General features: G+C 39.2%; 1 protein-coding gene across 1 annotated transcript in view; it reads right to left on the bottom strand.

Annotated features, from left to right (window-relative positions):
• The window catches only part of LOC116753180 (collagen alpha-4(VI) chain-like), a 58,039-nt gene extending 35,055 nt beyond the window's left edge, over window positions 1-22,984 (bottom strand). Inside the window, 6 exon segments of the mRNA XM_032630704.1 lie at window positions 12,469-12,519; window positions 14,713-14,775; window positions 15,773-15,835; window positions 16,812-16,874; window positions 22,805-22,823; window positions 22,941-22,984. Coding sequence (XP_032486595.1) covers window positions 12,469-12,519; window positions 14,713-14,775; window positions 15,773-15,835; window positions 16,812-16,874; window positions 22,805-22,823; window positions 22,941-22,984 — 303 coding nt within the window.
• Window positions 22,985-24,380: the final 1,396 nt, after the last annotated feature.

Here is a 24,380-nt window from a genome sequence, read left to right as displayed (position 1 = left end):
GCCAAGCAGATGTGTGGAAGTAGAGCATCCCAGGCAGAGGAAAGAGTATGTGAAAACCATAAACAAGGGTATGAATGTGTGCTGTGTTTGGCCAACAATGAAGCAGAATAATGGGATGGGGAGGGGCAGTTATGTAAAATCTTGTGGGCCACATAACAGTGGGGTTAACTCTGAATGCCATCGGGAGCCATGGCTGGGTTTTGTGTAAAGAAGTGACATGACCTGCCTCTGTATTTACAAGATGGTTCTGGTTCCTTCAAAGAAAGCTAACTAGAAGGGCAGAAGCAGTGGGAACAGTTAGGTGGCTCTGACACTAATCCAGGTGCTAAATCATGTTGGCTTGCCCAGAGTGCAGCAGTGGTGGTGGTGAGACAGAATGACATGCTGTATATATTCTGAAGATAGACTGACCCTTAAGTGTTGATGGATTAAATGTAAGGGGTGAGAGAAAGAGACTTATTAAAGAGGAAACAAGCATCTGTTTTAAGTAACTGGTGGGATGGAGTCTCCACTTTCCAAAATGGGGAAGGCAGGAGGAAGGGCAGGTGAATCAGTTTGGGCTGACTGGATGTTTGATGATATTAAAGGATCATTGCTCATTCTTAGGTGTGGTGATGGTATTGTGGTTATATTTTTAAAGAATCTTTTAGAGATGCAAGCTGAAATATTTATGCATGAAATATATGATATCTGGTATTTGCTTCAAAATAATTGGGGGGGGGAGTGGGAAAACGTGAGTAGGACTATAAATAAAACAAAACTAAATTGGCCAAGCGTTTTTCATTGTTTGAGCTAGGTAATATATACACAGGAGGAGGTATCATCATATTAGTCTCTCCACTTGTATATATGTTTGAATTTTTCCATAATAAAAGATTAGAAAACAAAAGAAGAAGAAAAAATTTGCTTGGGGACATGCCAACTTTCAGGTGCCTAAGAGATTAGCAAGTAGAAACATATTTGGAGCTTAAGAGATTGGTCCAAGCTAGAGAAGTAAACTGAGATCAGAGGACAGATGGCACTTGATGCTAAGAGACTGGATAAGGTCACCTGAGGAGTGAGTAACGAGGGAGAGAAATATGAGGATAGAGTCTTGAGTCCTCAACATTTAGAGTTCAAGAACATTCAGAAGATCCAGCCAAGATCAGCCAGGAAAAACCAGGGAAGTGGTATGTGCTGGAAGTTGAGTGAGCAAAGGTTTAAAGAACAAGCCCATTATCATCTCTGTCAAATGCTGCTGAGACACGGAACACAATGAGGGCAGAGAACTGACCACTGGACTTAGCACCATGGGTTTTTCTGTTTTTCGTTTTTTTAAAAAATATTTTGATCTAATTTATTTTATGTTTTTATTTACTTTCAGCTGTGCTGTGTCTTCGTTGCTGCACACGGGCTTTCTCTAGTTGCAGTGAGCGGGGGCTACTCTTCGTTGTGGTGCGTGGGCTTCCCATTGCAGTGGTTTCTCTTGTTGTGGAGCACGAGCTCTAGGTGCACAGGCTTCAGTAGTTGTGGCACGAGGGCTCAGTAGTTGTGGCTCATGGGCTCTAGAGCGCAGGCTCAGTAGTTGTGGTGCACAGGCTTAGTTGCTATGCGGCATGTGGGGTCTTCCCAGACCAGAGCTCGAACCCCTGTACCCTGCCTTGGCACGTAGATTCTTAACCACTGTGCCACCAGGGAAGCCCCTGGGTTTTTTTCTTCTAATTTTTATTTTATATTGGAGCATAGTTGATTAGCAGTGTTGTGTTAGTTTCAGGTGTACAGCAAAGTGATTCATTTATATATATACATGTATGTATTCTTTTTCAAATTATTTGTCCATTTAGGTTATTACAGAATATTGAGCAGAGTTCCCTGTGCTATACAGTAGGTCCTTGTTGGTTACCTATTTTAAATATTGTAGGGTGTACATGTCAATCCCAATTTCCCAATCAGTCCCTCCCCCACCCTTCCCGCCCTCCACGTCAGGAAACGTAAGTTTCTTCTCTAAGTCTGAGTCTGTTTCTGTTTTGTAAATAAGTTCATTTGTATCTTTTTTTTTTTTTTTTTTTTTTCGGTACACGGGCCTCTCACTGTTGTGGCCTCTCCCGTTGCGGAGCACAGGCTCCGGACGTGCAGGCTCAGCGGCCATGGCTCACGAGCCCAGCCGCCCCACGGCATGTGGGATCTTCCTGGACCAGGGCACGAACCCATGTCCCCTGCATCGGCAGGCGGACTCTCAACCATTGTGCCACCAGGGAAGCCCTGTATCATTTTTTTGATTCTTCATATAAGCAATAAATGATATTTGTCTTTCTCTGTCTGACTTACTTCACTTAGTATGATAATCTCCAGGTCCATCCATGACATACAGATGGCCAAGAGGCACATGAAAAGATGCTCAACATCACTAATTTTTAGAAAAATACAAATCAAAACTACAATGAGATATCACCTCACACCAGTCAGAATGGCCATCATCAAAAATCTACAAACAATAAACGCTGGAGAGGCTACGGAGAAAAGGGAACCCACCTACACTGTTGGTGGGAATGTAAATTGCTACAGCCACTATGGAGGACAGTATGGAGGTTCCTTAAAAAACTAAAAATAGAGCTACTGTATAATCCTGCAATCCCACTCCTGGGCGTATATCTGGAGAAAAACATGGTTCGAAAGGATACAGGCACCTTAGTGTTCACTGCAGCACTGTTTACAATAGCCGAGACATGGAAGCAACCTAATGTGCATTGACAGATGAATGGATAAGAAGATGTGGTTCATATATACAATGGAACATTACTCAGCCATTAAAAATACTGAAACGATGTCATTTGCGGCAACATGGAGCACTATCGGTTTTACCTCGACTAAAGCAGATATGGTTGAGCAGGGAGAGTCAAAGGGCGAAGGCTCAACAGTCATCAGTTACAGAGAACAAGAGGAAAGAAAGTGGTGTTTCTAAACCTTGACATTACTGACATTTTGGACCTCATGGTTCTTTGCTGTGAAGGGCTATCCTGTGTATCACAGGATGAAAACACCTCTGGTCTCTACATACTAGATGCCAGTAGCATCTCTTGCCACAGTTCTGTTTTTTTTTTTTTTTTTACTTTATTGGAGTATAATTGCTTTACAATGGTGTGTTAGTTTCTCCTTTATAGCAAAGTGAATCAGCTACACATATACATATATCCCCATATCTCCTCCCTGTTGCATCTCCCTGCCATCCTCCTCATCCCACCCCTCTAGGTGGTCACAAGCACCGAGCTGATCTCCCTGAGCTATGTGGCTGCTTCCCACTAGCTATCTATTTTACATTTGGCAGTATATATAAGTCCATGTCACTCTCTCATCTCATCTCAGTTTACCTTCCCCCTCCCCCTGTCCTCAAGTCCATGCTCGACATCTGCATCTCTATTCCTCTCCTGCCCCTATGTTCTTCATAACTTTTTTTTTTTAGATTCCATATATATGTGTTAGCATATGGTATTTGTTTTCCTCTTTCTGACTTACTTCACTCTGTATAACAGACTCTAAGTCCATCCACCACACTACAAATAACTCAATTTCACTTCTTTCTAGAGCTGAATAATATTCCATTCTATATATGTGCCACATGTTCTTTATCCATCATCTGTCAATGGACACTTAGGTTGCTTCCATGTCCTGGCTATTGTAAATAGAGCTGCAATGAACATTGTGGTACATGACTTTTTTTGAATTATGGTTTTCTCAGGATATATGCCCAGGAGTTGGATTGCTGGGTCATATGGTAGTTCTATTTTTAATTTTTTAAGGAACCTCCATAATGTTCTCCATAGTGGCTCTATCAATTTACATTCCCACCAACAGTGCAAGAGGGTTCCATTTTCCCCACATTCTCTTCAGCATTTATGGTTTGTAGATGTTTTATCATGGTCATTCTGACTGGTGTGAGCTGATACCTCAATGCACTTTTGATTTGCATTTCTCTAATGATTAGTGATGTTGAGCATTCTTTCATGTTTATTGGCAATGTGTATATCTTCTTAGTAGAAATGACTATTTATGTCTTCTGCCCATTTTTGCACTGGGTTGTCTGTGTTTTTGATATTGAGCTGCATGAGCTGCTTGTAAATTTTGGAAATTAATCCTTTGTCAGTTGCTTCATTTGCAAATATTTTCTACCATTCTGAGGGTTGTCTTTTCATCTTGTTTATGGTTTCCTTTGCTGTGCAAAAGCTTTGAAGTTTCATTAGGTCCCATTTGTTTATTTTTGTTATTATTTGCATTTCTCTAGGAGGTAGGTCAAAAAGGATCTTTCTGTGATTTATGTCATAGAGTGTTCTGCCTATCATTTCCTCTAAGAGTTTTACAGTGTCCAGCTTTACATTTAGGTCTTTAATCCATTTTGAGTTGATGTGTATGGTGTTTGGGAGTGTTCCAATTTTATTCTTTTACATGTAGCTGTCCAGTTTTCCCAGCACCACTTATTGAAGGGGCTGTCTTTTCTCCACTGTATATTCTTATCTCCTTTATCAAACATAAGCTGACCATATGTGCATAGGTTTATCTCTGGGCTTTCTATCCTGCTCCACTGATCTATATTTCTGCTTTTGTGCCAGTACCATACTATCTTGTTTATGTAGCTTTGCAGTAGAGTCTGAAGATAGGGAGCTTGATTCCTCCAGCTCCATTTTTCTTTCTCAAGGTTGCTTTGGCTATTTGGGGTCTTTTGTGTTTCCATATAAATTGTGAAATTTTTTGTTCTAGTTCTGTGAAAAATGCCATTGGTACTTTGATAGGGATTGCACTGAATCTGTAGATTGCTTTTGGTAGTATAGTCATTTTCACAATGTTGATTCTTCCAATCCAAGAACATGGTATGTCTCTCCCTCTGTTTGTATCATCTTTAATTTCTTTCATCAGTGTCTTATAGTTTTGTGCATACAGGTTTTTGTCTCCTAGGTAGGTTTATTCCTAGGTATTTTATTCTTTTTGTTGCAATGGTAAATGGGAGTGTTTCCTTAATTTCTCTTTCAGATTTTTCAGCGTTAATGTATACGAATGTAAGAGATTTCTTTGCATTAATTTTGTATCCTGCTACATTACCAAATTCATTGATTAGCTCTAGTACTTTTCTGGTAGAGTCCTGAGGATTTTCTATGTATAGTATCATGTCATCTGCAAAGAGTAACAGCTTTACTTCTTCTTTTCCGATTTGGATTCCTTTTATTTCCTTTTCTTCTCTGATTGCTGTGGCTAAAACTTCCATAACTACATTGAATAATAGTGGTGAGAGGCAACCTTATCTTGTTCCTGATCTTAGAAGAAATGTTTTCACTTTTTCACCATTGAGAACCATGTTGGCTGTGGGTTTGCCATATAAGACCTTTATTATGTTGAGGCAAGTTCCCTCTATGCATATTTTCTAGAGGGTTTTTATCATAAATGGGTTTAAATTTTGAGAAAATCTTTTTCTGCATCTATTGAGATGATCACATGGTTTTTATACTTCAAATTGTTAGTATGGTGTATCACATTGATTGATTTGCATATATTGAAGAATCCTTGCATTCCTGGGATAAATCCCACTTGATCGTGGTGTATGATCCTTTTAATGTGCTGTTGGATTCTGTTTGCTAGTATTTTGTTGAGGATTTTTGCATCTATGTTCATCAGTGATATTGGCCTGTAGTTTTCTTTCTTTGTGACATCTTTGTGTGGTTTTGTTATTAGGGTGATGGTGGCCTCGTAGAATGAGTTTGGGAGTGTTCCTCCCTCTGCTCTATTTTGGAAAAATTTGAGAAGGATAGGTCTTAGCTCTCTCTAAATGTTGATAGAATTTGCCTGTGAAGCCATCTGGTCCTGGGCTGTCGTTTGTTGGAAGATTTTTAATCACAGTTTAAATTTCAGTGCTTGTGATTGGTCTGTTTATATTTTCTATTTCTTCCTGGTTCAATCTGGGAAGGTTGTGCTTTTCTACGCATTTGTCCATTTCTTCCAGGGTGTCCACTTTATTGGCATATAGTTGCTTGTAGTAATCTCTCATGATCCTTTGGATTTCTGCAGGTCAGTTGTTACTTCTCCTTTTTTATTTCTAATTCTATTGATTTGAGTCTTGTCTCTTTTTTTCTTGTTGAGTCTAGCTAATGGTTTGTCAATTTTATTTATCTCTCAAAGAATCAGCTTTTAGTTTTATTGATCTTTGCTATTGTTTCCTTCATTTCTTTTTCATTTATTTCTGCTTTGATCTTTATGATTTCTTTCATTCTGCTAACTTTGGGGTATTTTTGTCCTTCTTTCTCTAATTGCTTTAGGTAAGGTTAGGTCGTTTATTTTAGATGTTTCTTGTTTCTTGAGGTAGGATTGTATTGCTATATACTTCCCTCTTAAAACTGCTTTTGCTGCATCCCATAGGTTTTGGGTGGTCGTGTTTTCAGTGTCATTTGTTTCTAGGTATTTTTTTATTTCCTCTTTTATTTCTTCAGTGATCTCTTCGTTATTTAGGAGCATATTGTTTAGTCTCCATGTGTTTGTATTTTTTACAGATTTTTTTCCTGTAATTGATATCTAGTCTCCTAGCATTGATATCTAGTCTCCTAGATATGATTTCAATTTTCTTAAATTTATCAGGGTTTGATTTGTGACACAAGATATGATCTGTCCTGGAGAATGTTCCATGAGCACTTGAGAAGAAAGTGTATTCTGTTGTTTGGGGATGGAATGTCCTATAAATATCAATTAAGTCCATCTTGTTTAACATATCATTTAAAGCTTGTGTTTCTTATTTATTTTCAATTTGAACGATCTGTCCGTTGGTGAAAGTGGGTTGTTAAAGTCCCCTACTATGATTATGTTACTGTCGATTTCCCCTTTTATGGCTGTTAGCATTTGTCTTATGTATTGAGGTGCTCCTATGTTGGGTGCATAAATATTTACAATTGTTAGCTCTTCTTCTTGCATTGATCCCTTGATCATTATGTAGTGTCCTTCTTTGTCTCTGGTAATAGTCTTTATTTTAAAGTCTATTTTGTTTGATATGAGAATAGCTACTCCAGCTTTCTTCTGATTTACATTTGTATGGAATATCTTTTTCCATCCGCTCACTTGCAGTGTGTACGTGTCTGTAGGTCTGAAGTGGATCTCTTGTAGACAGCATATATACGGATCTTGTTATGGTATCCATTCAGCCAGTGTATGTCTTTTGGTTGGAGCATTAATCCGTTTACATTTAAGGTAATTATCGATATGTATGTTCCTATTACCATTTTCTTAATTGTTTTGGGTTTGTTATTGTAGGTGTTTTCCTTCTCTTGTGTTTCCTGCCTAGAGAAGTTCCTTTAGCATTTGTAAAGCTGGTTTGATGGTTCTGAATTCTCTTAGCTTTTGCTTTTCTGTTAAGGTTTTAATTTCTCCATTGAATCTGAATGAGTGCCTTGCTGTGTAGAGTAATCTTCATTGTAGGTTTTTCCCTTTCATCACTTTAAATATGTCCTGCCACTCCCTTCTGGCTTGCAGAGTTTCTGCTGAACGATCAGCTGTTAACCTTATGGGGATTTCCTTGTATGTTATTTGTTGTTTTTCCCTTGATGCTTTTAATATTTTTTCTTTGTATTTAATTTTTGATAGTTTGATGAATATGTGTCTTGGTGTGTGTCTCCTTGGATTTATCCTGTATGGGGCTCTCTGTGATTCCTGGACTTGATTAACTATTTCCTTTCCCATAGTAGAGAAGTTTTCCACTATAATCTCTTAAAATATTTTCTCAGTCCCTTTCTTTTTCTCTTCTTCTTTTGGGACTCCTATAATTCGAATGTTGGTGTGTTTAATGTTGTCCCAGAGGTCTCTAAGACTGTCCTCAATTCTTTTCTTTCTTTTTTCTTTATTCTGCTCTGTGATAGCTATTTCCATATTTTATCTTCCAGATCACCTATCCGTTCTTCTGACTCAGTTATTCTGCTATTGGTTCCTTCTAGAGAATTTTAAATTTCATCTATTTTGTTGTTCGTCATTGTTTGTTTGCTCTTTATTTCTTCTAGTTCCTTGTTAAACATTTCTTGTATTTTCTCCATTCTAAGAATTTGGATCACCTTTACTATCATTACTCTGAATTGTTTTTCAGGTAGACTGTCTATTTCCTGTTCATTTGCTTGACCTAGTGTGTTTTTACTTTGCTCCTTCATTCGTTGTGTGTTTCTCTGTCTTCTCATTTTGATTAACTTACTGTGTTTGTGGTCTCCTTTTCTCAGGCTGCAGGTTCATAGTTCCCATTGCTTTTGGTGATTGCCTCCAGTGGGTAAGGTTGTTGTAGTGGGTTGTGTTGTCTTCCTGGTGGAGGAGACTGGTGCCTGTGTTCTGCTGGATGAGGCTGGATCTTGTCTTTCTGGTGGGCAAGACCACATCCGGTGGTGTGTTCTGGGGTGTCTGTGACCTTAGTATGATTTTAGGCATCCTCTCTGCTAATCACTGGGGTTGTGCTCCTGTCTTCCTCGTTGTTTGGCATAGGGTGTCCAGCACTGTAGCTTGCTGGTTTTTGAGTGGAGCTGGGTCTTAGCATTGAGATGGAGATCTCTGGGAGAGCTTTCACCATTTGATATTATGTGGAGCCTGGAGGTCTCTGGTGGACCAATACCCTTTACTCAGCTCTTCCACCTCAGAGGCACAGGCCTGACAGCCAGCCGGAGCCCCAAGACCCTGTGAGCCACACAGCTCAGAAGAAAAAGGAGGAAAACAGAAAGTCACAGAAAAATAAAATAAAATAAAAAGGGTATTCAAATAAAAAATAATTTTTAAGAATAAAAAACTTAAAAAGTAATAAAAAAGAAGAGAGCAACCAAACCAAAATATAAATCCACCAATGATAAGTGCTAAAAAATATACTAAAAAAACGGACAGGCAGAACCCTAGGACAAATGGTAAAACAAAGCTGTACAGACAAAATCACACAAAGAAGCATACACATACACACTCACAAAAAGAGAAAAGGAAAAAATATATATATATATTGTTGCTCCCAAAGTCCACCGCCTCCAGTTTGGGATGATTCATTGTCTCTTCAGGTATTCCACAGATGCAGGGTACATCAAGTTGATTGTTGGAGATTTAATCCACTGCTCCTGAGGCTGCTGGGAGAGATTTCTCTTTCTCTTCTTTGTTCCCACAGATCCTGGGGTTCAGCTTTGGATTTGGCTCTGCCTCTTTGTTTAGGTTGCCTGAGGGCATCTGTTCTTCGCTCAGACAGTAAGGGGTTAAAGGAGCAGCTGATTAGGGGGCTCTGGCTCTCTCAGGCCAGGGGGAGGGAGGTGTATGGATTGCAGGAGGAGCCTGCAGTGGCAGAGGCCGGCGTGATGTTGCAACAGCCTGAGGCACACCATGTGTTCTCTTGGGGAAGTTGTCCCTTGATCCCGGGACCCTGGCAGTGGCGGGCTGCACAGGTTCCTGGGAGGGGAGGTGTGGATAGTGACCTCTGCTTGCACACAGGCTTCTTGGCCTTAGCGCTTCATGCCCGTCTCTGCGGTCCACGCTGATGGCTGTGGCTCGCGCCTGTCTCTGGAGCTTGTTTAGGTGGTTCTCTGAATCCCCTCTCCTCATGCACCCTGAAACAATGGTCTCTTGCCTCTTCGGCAGTTCCAGACTTTTTTTCGGACTCCCTCCCTGCTTGCTGTGGCGCACTAGCCCCCTTCAGGGTGTGTCCACGCAGCCAACCCCAGTCCTCTCCCTCGGTTCTGATCTCTCAAGCCCGAGCCTCAGCTCCCAGACCCCGCCCGCCCCAACGGGTGAGCAGACAAGCCTCTCGGGTTGGTGAGTGGTCGGAACCGATCCTCTGTGCGAGAATCTCTCTGCTTTGCTGTGCTCTCCTCTGTGGCTCCAAAGCTTCCCCTCGCCACCCCCCTGTCTCTGCCAGTGAAAGGGTGTCTTAGTGTGTGGAAACATTTCCTCCTTCACAGCTCCCTCCCGAAGGTGTATGTCCCATCCCTATTCTTTTGTCTCTATTTTTTCTTTTTTCTTTTGCCCTACCCATGTACGTGGGAAGTTTATTGCCTTTTGGGAAGTCTCAGGTCTTCTGCCAGCATTCAGTAGGTGTTCTGTAGGAGTTCTTCCACATGTATACGTATTTCTGTTGTATTTGTGGGGAGGAAGGTGATCTCCATGTCTTACTCTTCTGCCATCTTGAAGGTCTCTCTCCTCTTGCCCCAGTTCTGACAAACAGCACATCTCTAGATACTGCCAAATGTCCCCTGGAGGGTAAAATCACCCCTTATTGAGAACCACTGGTACAGACTACTCCTTCAAAGAGTTTTATCAGAGAGAAATGGGGTGATGGGAGTATGTAATTAAATGAGGGTTTTTTTGTTTTGTTTTGTTTTCAGATGGAAGATATTCCCACCTCTTTGTATACTCCTGGGAATGGTCTATGGTGAGGGAAAAAAATTTGATGATGCAGAAGAAAAAGGTGACCCTTGCAAGAGCTAGGGCTTTAAGGAAGCAAAAAGAGAATGGAATCCAGTCCACAAGAGGAGAGATGAGGCATACAGACACATAAGGGCACTGACTCTCATCCAGTGCAGTGGAAGGGAAGGCAGTACATGTAATCACGGAGGCAAGCAGGTGGCCTCCATTGTGGTGGATGTATGTAGCAGTTTTCTTCTCAATGATTCTATTTAATTAATGAAATAGGAAGCACAGTCATCTGCTGAAAATGTAGAAGAGAAAGCAAGTCTTGGAGGTTTGAGGGGAGAGGAGAGGGTATAAAATAGTCAACTTGGAGGGAAGAAGAGTGAACTGACTAGGAGAACGTTGTCGGCTAAGCAGCAGTAGAGCCATAAGGGAGACCATGATGTGTTGCCAGGAAAAAAATCATGCAAATGTAGACTGACTCTCTGTGTTCCACAGTGTTAACTCTATCACAGTGAGCACAGTCTGTCCTTGTGCTTAGCTCACAGCTGGCATGTGGCTCAAAATGTGCCTGTTTGAGTTCTACCCAGAATTCCCTGCTATGCAAACTCTCTCCTAAAGAAGAAAGACTTAATTTGCCAGGATGGGGCTCCAGTGGCTAGCTTCTACACTCAGCTCTGTCTCTAGCTGTGTGACCATAAGCAGGTTACTTCACTTCTCTGAGTCTCCATGTTCTTATCTGTAAATAGACAAGGCTAAGCTAGATGATCACTGATCTAGATGATCACCCCCTTGTCCCATCATTCCACAGATATTTACCAAGAGCTTACTGTGTTTGGGGCCCTTTCCTGCTTGATAAAATGGCAGTGGTGCCATCCTGCAGCCATAAGGGAAACAAGAGAATTGAGACAAGTCAGCCCAGAGTCCTGTTCAGTAGCTGAGCATCACTACACATTCCAGTGATTTCCTAGTTTGTGAGGCAATGAATGTAACTCATAGACTGAAGAATAACTGTAGCTAATGACATTTAATTCATTCAGCAAGCTTCACGTGGCTTCCATGCTTCAAAACCTGTCAGTGACCCGTGAACTACATGTTAAAATACCAGCTTCTTATAGGAGTGGAAATATTCAAATATACTTATTGAATACCTACTCTCTGCCAGGTTTTATTCCAGCAATACAAAAATGAATAAAATGTCTAGAAAAATGATACAAATGAACTTATTTACAGAAATAGACTCACAGACATAGAAAACAAACTTACCAAAAGGGAAAGTTTGGGAGGGATAAATTAGGAGTTTGGGAGTAACCTATGCACACTACTTTATATAAAATAGGTAACTAAAAAAGACCTACTGTATAGCACAGTGTACTGTACTCCAAAACTTGTAATAACCTATAATGGAAAAGAATCTGAAAAAGATTTATATATATATATATATATATATATATATATATATATATGTCACTTTGCTATATACCTGAAACTAACATAATGGCAATTTTTAAAAATAAATTAATTTAAATAAATTAGTTAATTAAATACTTAAGGAATTTTTAAATGAATAATATGCAAGCCTGCTGTCAAGTTCACAAACTGGAAGTAGACACGGGGATAAATTGTAATACAACCTAGATGGGAAAGGCTACTATAGAAATATGAATGATGGGCTTTAGGAACACAGAGCATAGCACAACAATTTCTGTCTGGGGAAGCCCAATAGGGCATCCACAAGGAGAAGCTGATATTTGAGTTGGTTTAAGAAAAGGAGTAAAAATGGTCCAAAAGAGGGAGATGGGGAAGGACATCCCAAATAGAGGCAAGAGCGTTCGCAAAGGCAAGGAGTTGGGACAGGGTCTGGCATGCCTAGAGCTGGGGTGGGGCCATCTGGCACAGGTGGAAGATGAGGTAGGGAATTTGGTTTTTCAATAAGGGAGTAACAAACCCAGCTTTTATTTTTTAAAGCTGAAACTCTGGCAGCTACAATATGTCATAAACAACATGTAGAAATCATTCCTGGCATACCACTTGGGTAATAACACTTATTCTAGTGAAATAAAATAAAAACTACAGTCTTTAGTTGAGAAAAATCTGTAAGGTAACCCTCACCTTTGTTCCTTTTCTTCCTGGACGTCCATATCCATCTGGACCAGAAAGACCCTAAGAAAATGATACACAATGAATTGTAGAGTCATCCACATCAACACTTGGTCAATAATATTATCCGAACTCTTGGACAAATCAGCAGGTGCAAGGAGGTGGAGAAAGCAGAAGGAGCTTGGTGGCAGGTTGGAGGGGCTTGGTGGAGGTTTACCCTACCTTTACAGGATAAACACTAGATTGCCTTCATAGGCTAAGGAGGGGATAAGCGTTTAAAATTTTTAAAGACTATGAGATAAAACTTTATAAGACTATGAGATAAGTTTGTGTGTGTGTGTGTGTGTGTGTGTGTGTGTGTGTGTGTGTCTTAATTTTTAACCCTCTTTTCAGCAAGATTCTGACCTCAGCAAGATGCTACCTTGGTTGTAGGAAGCCAAGTCACTGTACAAAGTTCCCCCTGGGCTAACCTTGCTTTCTTTGTAGGATAAAATAACAATGGAAGAAGTTCCAGAATTCCTAAACCTCTAAGGATAAAGAGAAGTCTGGGAGGTGGGGAGAAGACTGGGATAGAGGCAATGTCGTGCATATGATATAAACCCAGACAGACTTGAATTTTTATGCCACTTCCAGCACTGGTTCTATGAGTGACCTTGGTCAGGTTACTCAGCCTCTATAAGCTTCAGCCTCCTCATCTTTTAAATGGTGATAATAATATCATCTATAAAGCATGGCTTTTGGAAAGATTAAGTGGAATTGCGCATGGAAAGCACTTAGCATGATACCAGGCACAGAGAAATTACTTGATAAGTGGCCATTATTCTGCTGCTGGTGGCGGCTGGAGTATCGGTGATGTTGGCAGAGGAGTGTAATGGTGGTGGTGACGGTAGTGGTAGAGGGGTGGTGATTCATGGTAGTAGTGGTCATGGTGATGGTGATGTTGTTGGAGGTGGTGGTGGTGGAATTTGACATGGTGTTGATGATGATGGTCGCTATGAAAATGTGGACGATGCTACTGGGATCTTAGCATCTGTACATATAGACAGTGAGCATCCTGTAATAAAGAGTGAATTCAGAACCTTTTAGTTGTTCTTTGCTGAATGGACAAAGACTGTGCCTAAATCAAGTAGATCAACTGAGGAAAAATTTTTTGTTTTTTTTTTTTAATTTTAAGCCACAAGAATCATGGCTATGACCTAAGGAGGAAAGTTTGAAATATTAGAAAATAAAAAGGAAGGTTAAAAAAAAAATGCCAGAAATAAATTACTAAGGGGGAAAAAGGATACAAATGAGGTTCAATTGCTGTTACACCAGCTTCCCTCTGCTTAAGGACATGCAGGGCCTCCAGCATCTTCAACTCCAGAGGCCCAAACTGTATATTTTGGAGATTCCCCCTCTGATGTGATACCTTCAAGAAAGGCATTGCTTCCCGGCTTTTTCTGTCCCAGGGAGAGGTCAGCAGGCACAAGCTTTGCATTATTTTAAGTCAAGATATTTTAAAGCTAAACAGTGTTAACTTCATCATCTGATTTGAGTGTAGATGCATTTGATAGTAATACTATTTTTTTTCCCTTTCCGCATTTAAGCTTCTTAGTCCTGTTTTTGTTTCCTCTCCTTGCTAATAGCTGCAAGTTCAGTGCGGAGGGCAAAACAGCTGCAGGTCCTTCCTACTGTTGATGAAAGAAATCTCAGAAACATGAGTTGGAAAGACAGCATTACTCTGTATTATAAAGCTAGTTCCAGTGAGGTAATGAATTGAAAATAGTCATGAAATAACTAACTTGCTCTCATGTTCAGAGTGATGACTAAGGTAAAAATACACAGCCCTGCAGATCATCCCTGGTCTCCAAAGATTAGTGTTGTGCTCTGAATAATCAAACACAGACCCTTAAAAGTTTGCAACGCTGATTGGCTGTCTTACTTGTTTTTTTGGAAAAGAAAAGTTTAATTGAACATCTCTGTATTCCTAAAGACTCAAATGCTTGTAAAATATCTTTGTCAAACAGAAGAGTCTCTTTGGAACTTCCCTCTTCAACAACATGTCAGAAGGCAAAATAAATCCTGAGACACCTTTGGATTCTTTATTGATATAAGAAGTTTGGGAGTCTCTGAACTATGTAGATTCACAACAGCTCTACTGATGATCATATCATATTTGTGACCCCAAATATTCATCAAGAATGTTAGAATTTTGTGTGGAACAAATAAAAAGAAATTTGATTAGGAGTCCAAACTAGACTTACAAACTAGACTTACAGGTTTCCCCCTTGGTCCTTGTAGACCTGGCGGTCCTCTTTCTCCTGCATCACCAAGCTCTCCCTTTTAAAATAAAAGGTAAAAATTAAATTAATTTTCTGCTATGAGTTCATGCAATTTTATGTCATTTTCCTTAAAGGTTTTATACTCCTTTCAAGTCCTCTTGGCATCATCCTACAGTCTAAGGTCAATATCTTCCTCTAGACTTTGTTAAATACAGGTAACTAACAAATATAGTGAAGATTTTGGTACTGAAAATTAACAAACCAGGTATGCAGCACGAGTTAAAGAATTTTATATTACTATGGCTTTTTCTAGGTGTAAGTGTATGGATCTATATTTGTGCTGAGTCTATATGTTTATCTATCTATTGATGTATCTTTGTCTACTAATATATGTGTCCATCTAACCATCCATCCTTCTATATGTCTGTCTAAATATCTTTCCTTCTCTGTATGCATCTATCCAGCTACAAGATAATGGACTGTCAATATCACCACCAAGGGACTTCCCTGGTGGCACAGTGGTTAAGAATCCACCTGCCAATGTGGGGGACACGGGTTGGATCCCTGGTCCTAGAAGGCCCCACATGCCGTGGAACAACTAAGCACATGTGCCACAACTACCGAGCCTGCACTCTGGAGCTCCCAGCCACGAATACTGAGCCCACGCACTGCAAATACTGAGCCCGCATGCTGCAACTACTGAAGCCCGTGCGCCTACAGCCCGTGCTCCACAACAAGAGAAACCACTGCAACGGGAAGCCCGCACAGGCTAGAGAAAGCCCGTGGGCAGCAACAAAGACCCAATGCAGCCCCCCCCAAAAAAAATCCAAAGCCATATCAAGTGTCTATTATCACAGAGTACTTATAAAAAAAAAAAAAAGCCATGTCAAGTGTCTATTATCTCAGAGTACTTATAAATATATATATTTATATATATATATATATATAATTACCAAGAACATCAGACACTCATGTTGGAAATGATCATATAAGGAGATATTCATATAAAAGATTCCAAGTTGCAGTCTAGGAAGAGTGTTTTTTCTGACATTTACCTTCATTCCTCTTGGTCCATCTTTTCCTTTTGAACCATTTGGCCCTGGAGGTCCAGGATTCCCCTGTAATAAGACCATGACCCAAATCATCTCTAATGTTTGATACAATTAATTTTACCCTCCAAAGTGCATAATAGACACATTTAACCTCTGAGCTGGGGTTTGAGGTAGGGCAGTAAGGTGTTCTGTGCAAGAGGCCACGTCCTCCACATACCAAGAATTGGAGGAATTACCTGTCTACTAGAGGGAAAAATACCATCTGATTAAGACACTGGGAAGACAAAAGCCTGGACTTTTACCCACTCCAAATAGAAAATATGATCGAATGAGAATGAAAATGATACAATCAGTTATGTGGCTTGACTTTTCCCAACCAAGAGAGAGATGGCTTAGGCCATTCTGAATCTCCAGATACACTAATCCCTGGCTTAAATTATGCTGCTTGGGTTTTTAAAGCTATCTCAAATGCTCCTTCTGTAGGAAGCCACTCCTGATTGCCTGATCTGACCTGATTGCCTCAGCCTGATCTGACCCTTCTATGAACCATGGGATAGCTAGTGAGGGAGTCACTAAACAGGCACTAGAAAGACCCAAGCTGGTGGCCAGTTCATCCACCTACTACCCAGATGAAAAGTTATTTGATCCCTTTGAGCCTCAGTTTTCTCCTCTACAAAACTGGGATAATTTTAAGCAATGCTTCCTTTTATGTTTGTAAGGAATAAATCAGTCATTTGTGGCCCTTTGATACTACTATTTTTTTCTTTCACTATAAGTAAGTATGAGCATGTGTTACACACCCCTGTGGCTCAAACCAATCTCATTCATCACTATATTCCAACAATATACTTAGAGAAGAAGGGGTACATAGCTGGTGATCAATGTCTACTGCCTCGAATTAGCTATTTCTAGAAATTCCTGATACCCACAGATCCTAGAACAAACAGTATAGCTTTACGTTATTTGTCCAGGGACATGCAGGACTATGAACTGACCATTGGTAATGAGCAGCTGTGTTGAGCTGTTACTTTGTCAAACCTACCTGAGCACCCAGTAAGCCTTTTTCTCAAGAAATTCCTGGTGGTCCTCGCCTTCCTCTTGGTCTCTGGTCCACAGATGAAATTAAAATTCAACCAATTTTTATAGAGCTATTTATTTTCCACGTAACCACAAAATTATCTTGGATGTTAATGGAAGTACAAATTAAGGTACTCTGGCCCATCACTATCCCATGTACCACACTTGAATCAAGCAGCCTCTGCCCTCCGAAGCACCCCAATTCACTCACTCACTCCAAACTCCCTCCATCTGAAGCAGGATGTATCTATATTTTTAACCACCTCTCCAGTTGAAGCTGGTGAACACTAAAGTTTGAAAATTGCTTTTATATTTTAATTCACCCAACTAATTTTACATCCTAAAAGGGAAATGAGAGGAGCTGCTGGGATACTGATCTCCTTTGAAAAATCAACCTTTCCCTTATCCACACAAGGACTAAGGACAAGCGTTCGCATTCTGATATTACCAAGAACCCAAACACATCTAAGTGGCCTAATCTCACTGGGTACATTGCTGAGGAGCTGTTCATTTTCTCCCCAATCTATTTTACTTTATCGATTTTTGACACTTTAATTTTTCTCCAGCTTTTCTGAGAAATTCTTTCTATTAGAAGCATTGATCCTGGCTTCTATACTCCTGGGTGAGGTATTGTAATTATCTGTTTAAACAGACCATCATACCCACACCCCAGGTGGGGTATGGTGAGAATCAAGAGGAGTTTTTATGGATTATCTTACTCATGGTTGCTCCCCTTACATTGAGCTGTATAATAAAGTGAACTTAAAGAAGTCCAGGACACAACAACGGTGGGGGGCAGGGGGAGTGCCCACATTTGAATTAAGCCAGTGATCAAAAGGAAAGCCAAAAATATCTCTCAGTTGTTTCCCCCTAGATTCAGATACTATCTTCTATCATAAATATGTACTTATCATAAAATTAGTACAATTTCTAATAACACTTGATAACCCACTTCTTTCTTTAGTACTTTTGTCAAGTAGAAAAAACAGCAGAAACCTTCTCAATGACAATCTGACACTCATAAGAATTTCAAAATTGTGGAGAATGATTCAATGTGTTAGTAAAATCTTTTGTTTTAAAGTTCTCCTTTTGAGGATCCTTGGAAACAATTTGGCTTTCAAAATAAAGATGCAGAAAGTGTTCCAGAAGGGTTTACAGAATGACATATTTGGGTTATGCTTAGAAGATTACAGAAGAACTGGTTGGAGGTTTAATTTCTGGTTATTATCAATAGCTTGCAATGCCCCACTGGACTGAACTCCTTCAGGGCAAGACCCTTGCCTTAATGGTATGAATGACCCAGGCATATTTGCAAAGTGCCCTCTGTATACCTGACACTCAATAAACATTTTGCTGATTTTTCCTGCCAAATTGAATACAATTTTAATGAATTAAACATTATTTGATTAATTTGCATACACAGCTTCAGAGGCAGTAGTTAAGAGCATAGATTTTATAACTAGACTGCCTGAGTTTGAATCCCATGTCTATCACTTACAAAGCTATGTGAGCTTGGCCAATTTACCTAACTTCTCCATCCCCACTCCATTTCTCCCCTGTAAAATGGGGATGATAAAACCTCCCCATTGAAGGATTGAATGAGCTAATACAAGTGCTAAGGGTCATACATAGGACATAGTAATTGCTCAAAAAATATTAGCTACCAGGGTTTAACCTGCCCAGAAGAGAGGCTATACAATTTTCTTTGGGATGCCCTGGGAGGGAGGCATCCTAGACCATTCTGATACATGTTAAATCCCAATCAAATAATTTAAGTTAAAAATTCAAACAAGTAGTCTTCAGCACTAAAAATAAGTTCCCTGATACAATCTGTGAGCCTGGATACCCAAGTTCTCCTTTGTAACCCCATTCACCAGATTCTCCACGCACACCCTGTCAAAACGAATAAAACTTAGTGAGTTCGCTAGGCACCTTCAGTGTCCCTATTGAAGGCAACCTTCCCTGCAAGATGTCACTTGAAAGCCATAAGAGAAAGGCAAAAAAGATCTGCGTGTCTGCGTTCAGCCCCCTTAGGATCAGAGTTGGAAAGGAAATTGCGGGGGTTGGGGTGTGGTTCCCACTTATTTGGTTAGGAAAATGCAAAACCACATTTTTACTGTCTTTCCCAGTCTCCTTCCAATATCTAAGCTAGTGGTGGAAGCAAAAATACTTTGTTTAAACAACCCAAACTCCCGTTTTACATAATAACTGGTTCCTAAAAGTGCATCCACTCCTTTTAAGGGACGTGGGCTAAATGCTTGCTGGTGTTAAGGATGCTTATCCCATGTGAGGAAACTCAGAATGTTGAGCACAGCGACAACTGTGACATTTTGGAACGAAAGCACAAAAAGCACACAAAGAAATAGCAGAAAACTGGCTTTAAAACCCTACAGATTCTTACAGCATTAAGCTAGTTTTCTAGGCAAGGGGTGAGCTGTTAAACTGATTCATCCGGTAACTGATTTAATTTCTCCCTCAAATATCTTCATTTCTACAGAGGAGATGTGTTTTCTAAAATTGAGGGTAATACCCACTCTGTGAATGATGCTGCCTTCTTTCTCATGTTGCTCACATGTTGACTAGGTTACTGATTATTCATAGATTTGCAAGAAGAAATCCTAAACTAATAATTAGTCAATTTGTGGATCAAATACTAGTGCTTCTTAAGTTTTTTAGACCATTCAGATAAATAAGAAGCACTTCTATTAATCATTATGGTTAAATCATTCTGTTCTTTAAGAGTTGATATCTAGATTTATAAATGTGAATCAAGTCTTAAAAAGCATGTAGCTAGAAATTTTGAAACAGGTTGTGAAATGTTGTTTAATGTGCACATCACGTTAGTGACATTCATGGTGCAACACTTCGGAAAACAATATGGCTCTATACAGCAAAGGTCAGACTCTTTTATTGTAACTCCATGCCTATATTTTTTTTTAACTTTTTTAAAATTGAAGTATAGTTAATTTACAATCTTGTGTTAGTTTCAGGTGTATATACATTTATATTTATATATATATACACACACATATTTATATTCTTTTTCATGTTCTTTTCCTTTATAGGTTATTACAAGATATCAAATATAGTTCTCTGTGCTATACAGTAGGTCCTTGTTGGTTATCTATTTTATATATAGTAGTGTGTATATGTTAATCCCAAACTCCTAATTTATCCATGCCTGTACATTTATATTAAGGAAATTGTCAACGAAGCAAAAGCAAGAACAAAACAAAAACCTTGTAATACAGCTTTTCTTTACGTCACTGACCATGACATCTAAAAAAATAGAAATACCTAAATGTTCAACATAAAAATAGTTTAGTAAGTCATTTTTCTTCAGCAGAGTAAGATATAATGTTTTAAAGTGATAATAGGAAGATTTGGAAACACAGAAAATCAGATATAAAATAGTGTATTCATTATAATAACCCCTTATTATCTATGCAAGTAAAGGAAACACACAAAAATAATTGCAGGACAGTGGTGAGTTAGTGGACATTTTAAAAGGTAATGATATTCTTAACTTTATCATAATTAACACATTAAAATTTTCCCTTATTGCCAAAACAATCTATGCATTGATTTATTTGCCATAGTACAATCTTTTCCATAAATAAAATATTAGTTAGACTTTCATTTTATTATGTATCTTGCAAAAGCCAACATATTTAATTTTATAGACAATAACAAGCCATATTTTCCCAAGGTCAAAGGAATGCTGTAATTTGGAGTTCAGCACCTCTGTAAGCTATATTCTTCCAACAGTACTGGCTGCTCTTTAGCAAGTTATAGCCTCAAAACATAAATTAGTCTATATGATCACTGCTCCAACACTGGGTTAACTAGCAAACCATTGGCTTGTTATATAAACCCAGTTCACCCTGGAGTCTGCAAATAGTTATGAATTTTATCTCTTACTAAAAAATCAAAGCTTGAATAGAAAAAAGAGTGAAGAACTATAGGGATTGTTGAAAAAGAGACAAAACTATAGGGATTCATCAAGATAACAAGGTATTAATGGGAGAGGCTTTCTATTAAAGATGGCAGTGTGCACACACTTTGCTCCCAAAATGAGAGGTTGCTGTTCCCAAAGCTGTCCCCAGAAGACAACAGTGCAGAGGCCCAGAGAGACATCAGCCTGGATGAGAGGAGGAGGACAGATGGCCCAGGAAGGAGGAATCTAAGAAAAATAAACCTCACATGTTTGAGTATATTGGGAGGTTATCAGTTGTGTCAAAGAGCTTTATGATTAACTAGTAATAGGCACACAGAACACAAAGCAAATGGGGAGAGAGGGTGACTCAAGGAATATCACAGTTAGATAGCTGTAACTGCTATTTATCAGTCAACATCTGAATAATGAATTGATTTGAACAAAAGTGGAGAAAATAAGTGTATTTTAAGAATGAGTTGGGGGGAAGCATATGGAGGAGATGGACAGGTTAAGAAAAATCTTTATTCCTCACTGGAAGAAATCAATAGAAAAACATCTAAAACTGAAAACCAAGAAATAGCAAACTAAGTATGTTCTTTAGAAAAATGGCAATAATACCAGAAGGAACAGCCCCAAGAGATGAAAATAAGTGCTCCTGAAGACCTGGGAAACAATGGGCAGGGAAACGTTTTTCATTATATGCTTGCAAGTGCAATTTGACTTTAAATTTACCACAGGTTCAGCTCTGGTTTCAACTAAATAAAAAGGAAAAACACAGGAGATGGAGTTCAGTTTAGGGAACCAAAAGTAACCAAGACCCAAGTGAGCAGAGGACCCACTGTCAATGGCTATTTAGATAAACTGCACATAGCATTGCAAAAGTATTAAATAATTTAAGAGTAGGAAATTCCTTCCACTGCGTAGAGTCACTGAATTTCCCTACAACTTAGCCAAGTCAACTCGTAGACTATTTCTTTCTGCCTTTTGGGGGGATAAAAACAATAGGCTAAAATGATAGTTCAAGACATTATTTATGTCACAAGTGCTATAAAACTGCATTCAAAGCACAGGAAATGGTCTATTTAAGAATTTATTTCAATCTTAACATTTTATGAAACAGATTAAGATTTTACTTGGTGTCAACAGAACTTGTTTGGATTTGTGAGACTTGGGATTTCTCAATAGCTATGCTTTCCAACATGTTTGGTTTGAAGCCACATACACACGCACTCATTCCCAGGCTCAGAAATGACATAAATCAGTCTCTGAATTTTCCTCCATCTCTAAATCATGAGAATGCTAGAAAAAAATACCAGCAGAGCATGACCAGAATATGTTAGAAAGGAATCTACATAACAAATTTAACTCTCATTTTGTACAAAAATTTTGAAGAGTTTCCTAATCTTTGGATTTGAATCCAAAGCTATGTGGCCTCTAACAACTAACTTCACTTTGCTAAACCTCTATTTCCTCTCTTAGCCCTAAAAATTAATTAATGATGCTCATAACTCCTGGGGTTGCAGAAAGGTTTACATGAGGTCATATAAATAAAGGTCTAGTGCAGTGACTGGTGCTAGGTAAATGCTCAGTAAAATATGATTCCCCCACAGAGATATCCCATTCTACCCTGAAATCACACCATTCCTTCTTTGGGAATAGTAAAAGTTCGATTTTTTACCTTTATTTAGTGACTATGAGATCCCCTTATGCACCCACAGGAAGTCCCACTTCTTTAAATGGAAAAATCATTATTTCAGAGGTAAAAGCAATTCTTTAAGATGTTAGCTTATTTTCCATCTAAATGAAATATTATAGCAGGTTGGCGAGGGAGCAGAGAAGAACCATACAGACTTCTCTTTCTTCATGGAAAAGGTCTCCATAGAAATTTCCCAGGGATCATGCAGCCTCCAACAACCCAACCAACACTCCGCTTTATATGAGAGAACTTATATAAAGTAGCCATATATGTGGAACAAGAAACCACTCTTCTCAGAAAGCACTGACCTTCAGCCCTGGCAGACCTCGTCTTCTTCTTGAACCCTAAGGAGAGAAGGGAAGCAGAGACCTTACAGAAGGAAACAAGCCAGTTTTCACCCCATCCTACCTCTATCCTCCACAAAAGCAGATGAAATACATCCCACAAGTGGCTATACCTACCTGAGGGCCAACATTTCCCGTTCCCGTTTCCCCCTGAGGTCCATCGATACTAGAAATTCCCTGGAAAGAAAGAGGTAAAGGAAAGACCAGTTTAGATGTCTACACACTTCTGAGTTGACTCTCTAGTCATGGGCTGCCCCATACAGAAGCCACTAACTAGCCCCATTTGGCTACTAAGTTTAAATTAATCTAAAGTAAATTAAATTTAAAATTTTAGTTTCCTCAGTTACAGTAGGTACATTTCAAGTGTTCAAAACCACATGTGGCTTGTGGCTACCATATTGCGTAGCACGGATATAGAAAATTTCCATGATCTCAGAAACTTCTATTGGTCAGCACTGCTCTAGAAGCAAATGGATTTAATTCTGTTGTTTTAAAATATCCATGTCATAAGCATTCTTTACCCTAAGATTGTTTGACAACACCTCAGGGTTCCCCATGCTGGGACAGTAGTCATAGGTGTTCTCCAACAAGCCATGCTTAATGCTTGAACAATGCTGGCACTTCCCTCTCTAAATGCATCATGTAGGGTACAGCTGGAAAATGGAAACAGGAGGCAAAAGAGTGTGTCTCTGCACACATGGAGTAATGTCTCTGCACACATCTCACTTACTTAGGGTCAGAAAATGAGTGGTGTCCAGAGAAAAAAATGAGTCCAAGTTTCAGGAGAAATGGAAAACCCCCTTGGATGACAAGTAGGAATATTTTAGATAACTATTCAGTGAAGTCATATGTTAACTCAATAAGAATACATAAATTGGGAAAGAATATGAAATACAGAAACAAAAAAATTTTGGACAAAGCCGTTCTTCCAACTGTTATTTATAATAGATAAAATTCTGAAGCAATTTGAATATTCCACAATACTAGGGAAGTGTTATTTAATTATGGTAGAAACACTTATTGAAATTACTTTTACCAAAAATTTATATGGTAGAAAAAAATTGTGCTATCATGTCCTTCTTTTCAAGTATGCTAGATTTTGTGAAAAAATAATTTATCCCAAACAAGGAGAAAGACAAAATGATGACTCCTCACTTTTCTATATTGTTTTTTGTATTGTTTTCTATATTGGACATTTTTTAATAAGCTCATGAGATCCTCATCTGACTTTCTCAGGGAGAAGAACTTTGGCATCAACAAGTTAGGAGCAGAGATTGGTTCAAGATGGCTGAGTAGAAGGATGTGTTCTCACTCCCTCTTGTGAGGGCACCAGAATCACAATTAACTGCTGAACAATCATTGACAGGAACACACTGGAACTCACTAAAAAACAGACCCCACATCCAAAGACAAAGGAGAGGTTACAATGAGATGGTAAGAGGGGCACAATCATAATAAAATCAAATCCCATAACTGCTGGGTGCATGAATCACAAACTGAAGAACACTTATACCACAGATGTCCACCCACTGCAGTGAAGGTTCTGAGCCCCACATC

The sequence above is a fragment of the Phocoena sinus genome, chromosome 4 (assembly GCF_008692025.1).
Source record: "Phocoena sinus isolate mPhoSin1 chromosome 4, mPhoSin1.pri, whole genome shotgun sequence".
NCBI classification, from domain to species: domain Eukaryota; kingdom Metazoa; phylum Chordata; class Mammalia; order Artiodactyla; family Phocoenidae; genus Phocoena; species Phocoena sinus.
This window is presented reverse-complemented; position numbering and strand designations above follow the sequence as displayed.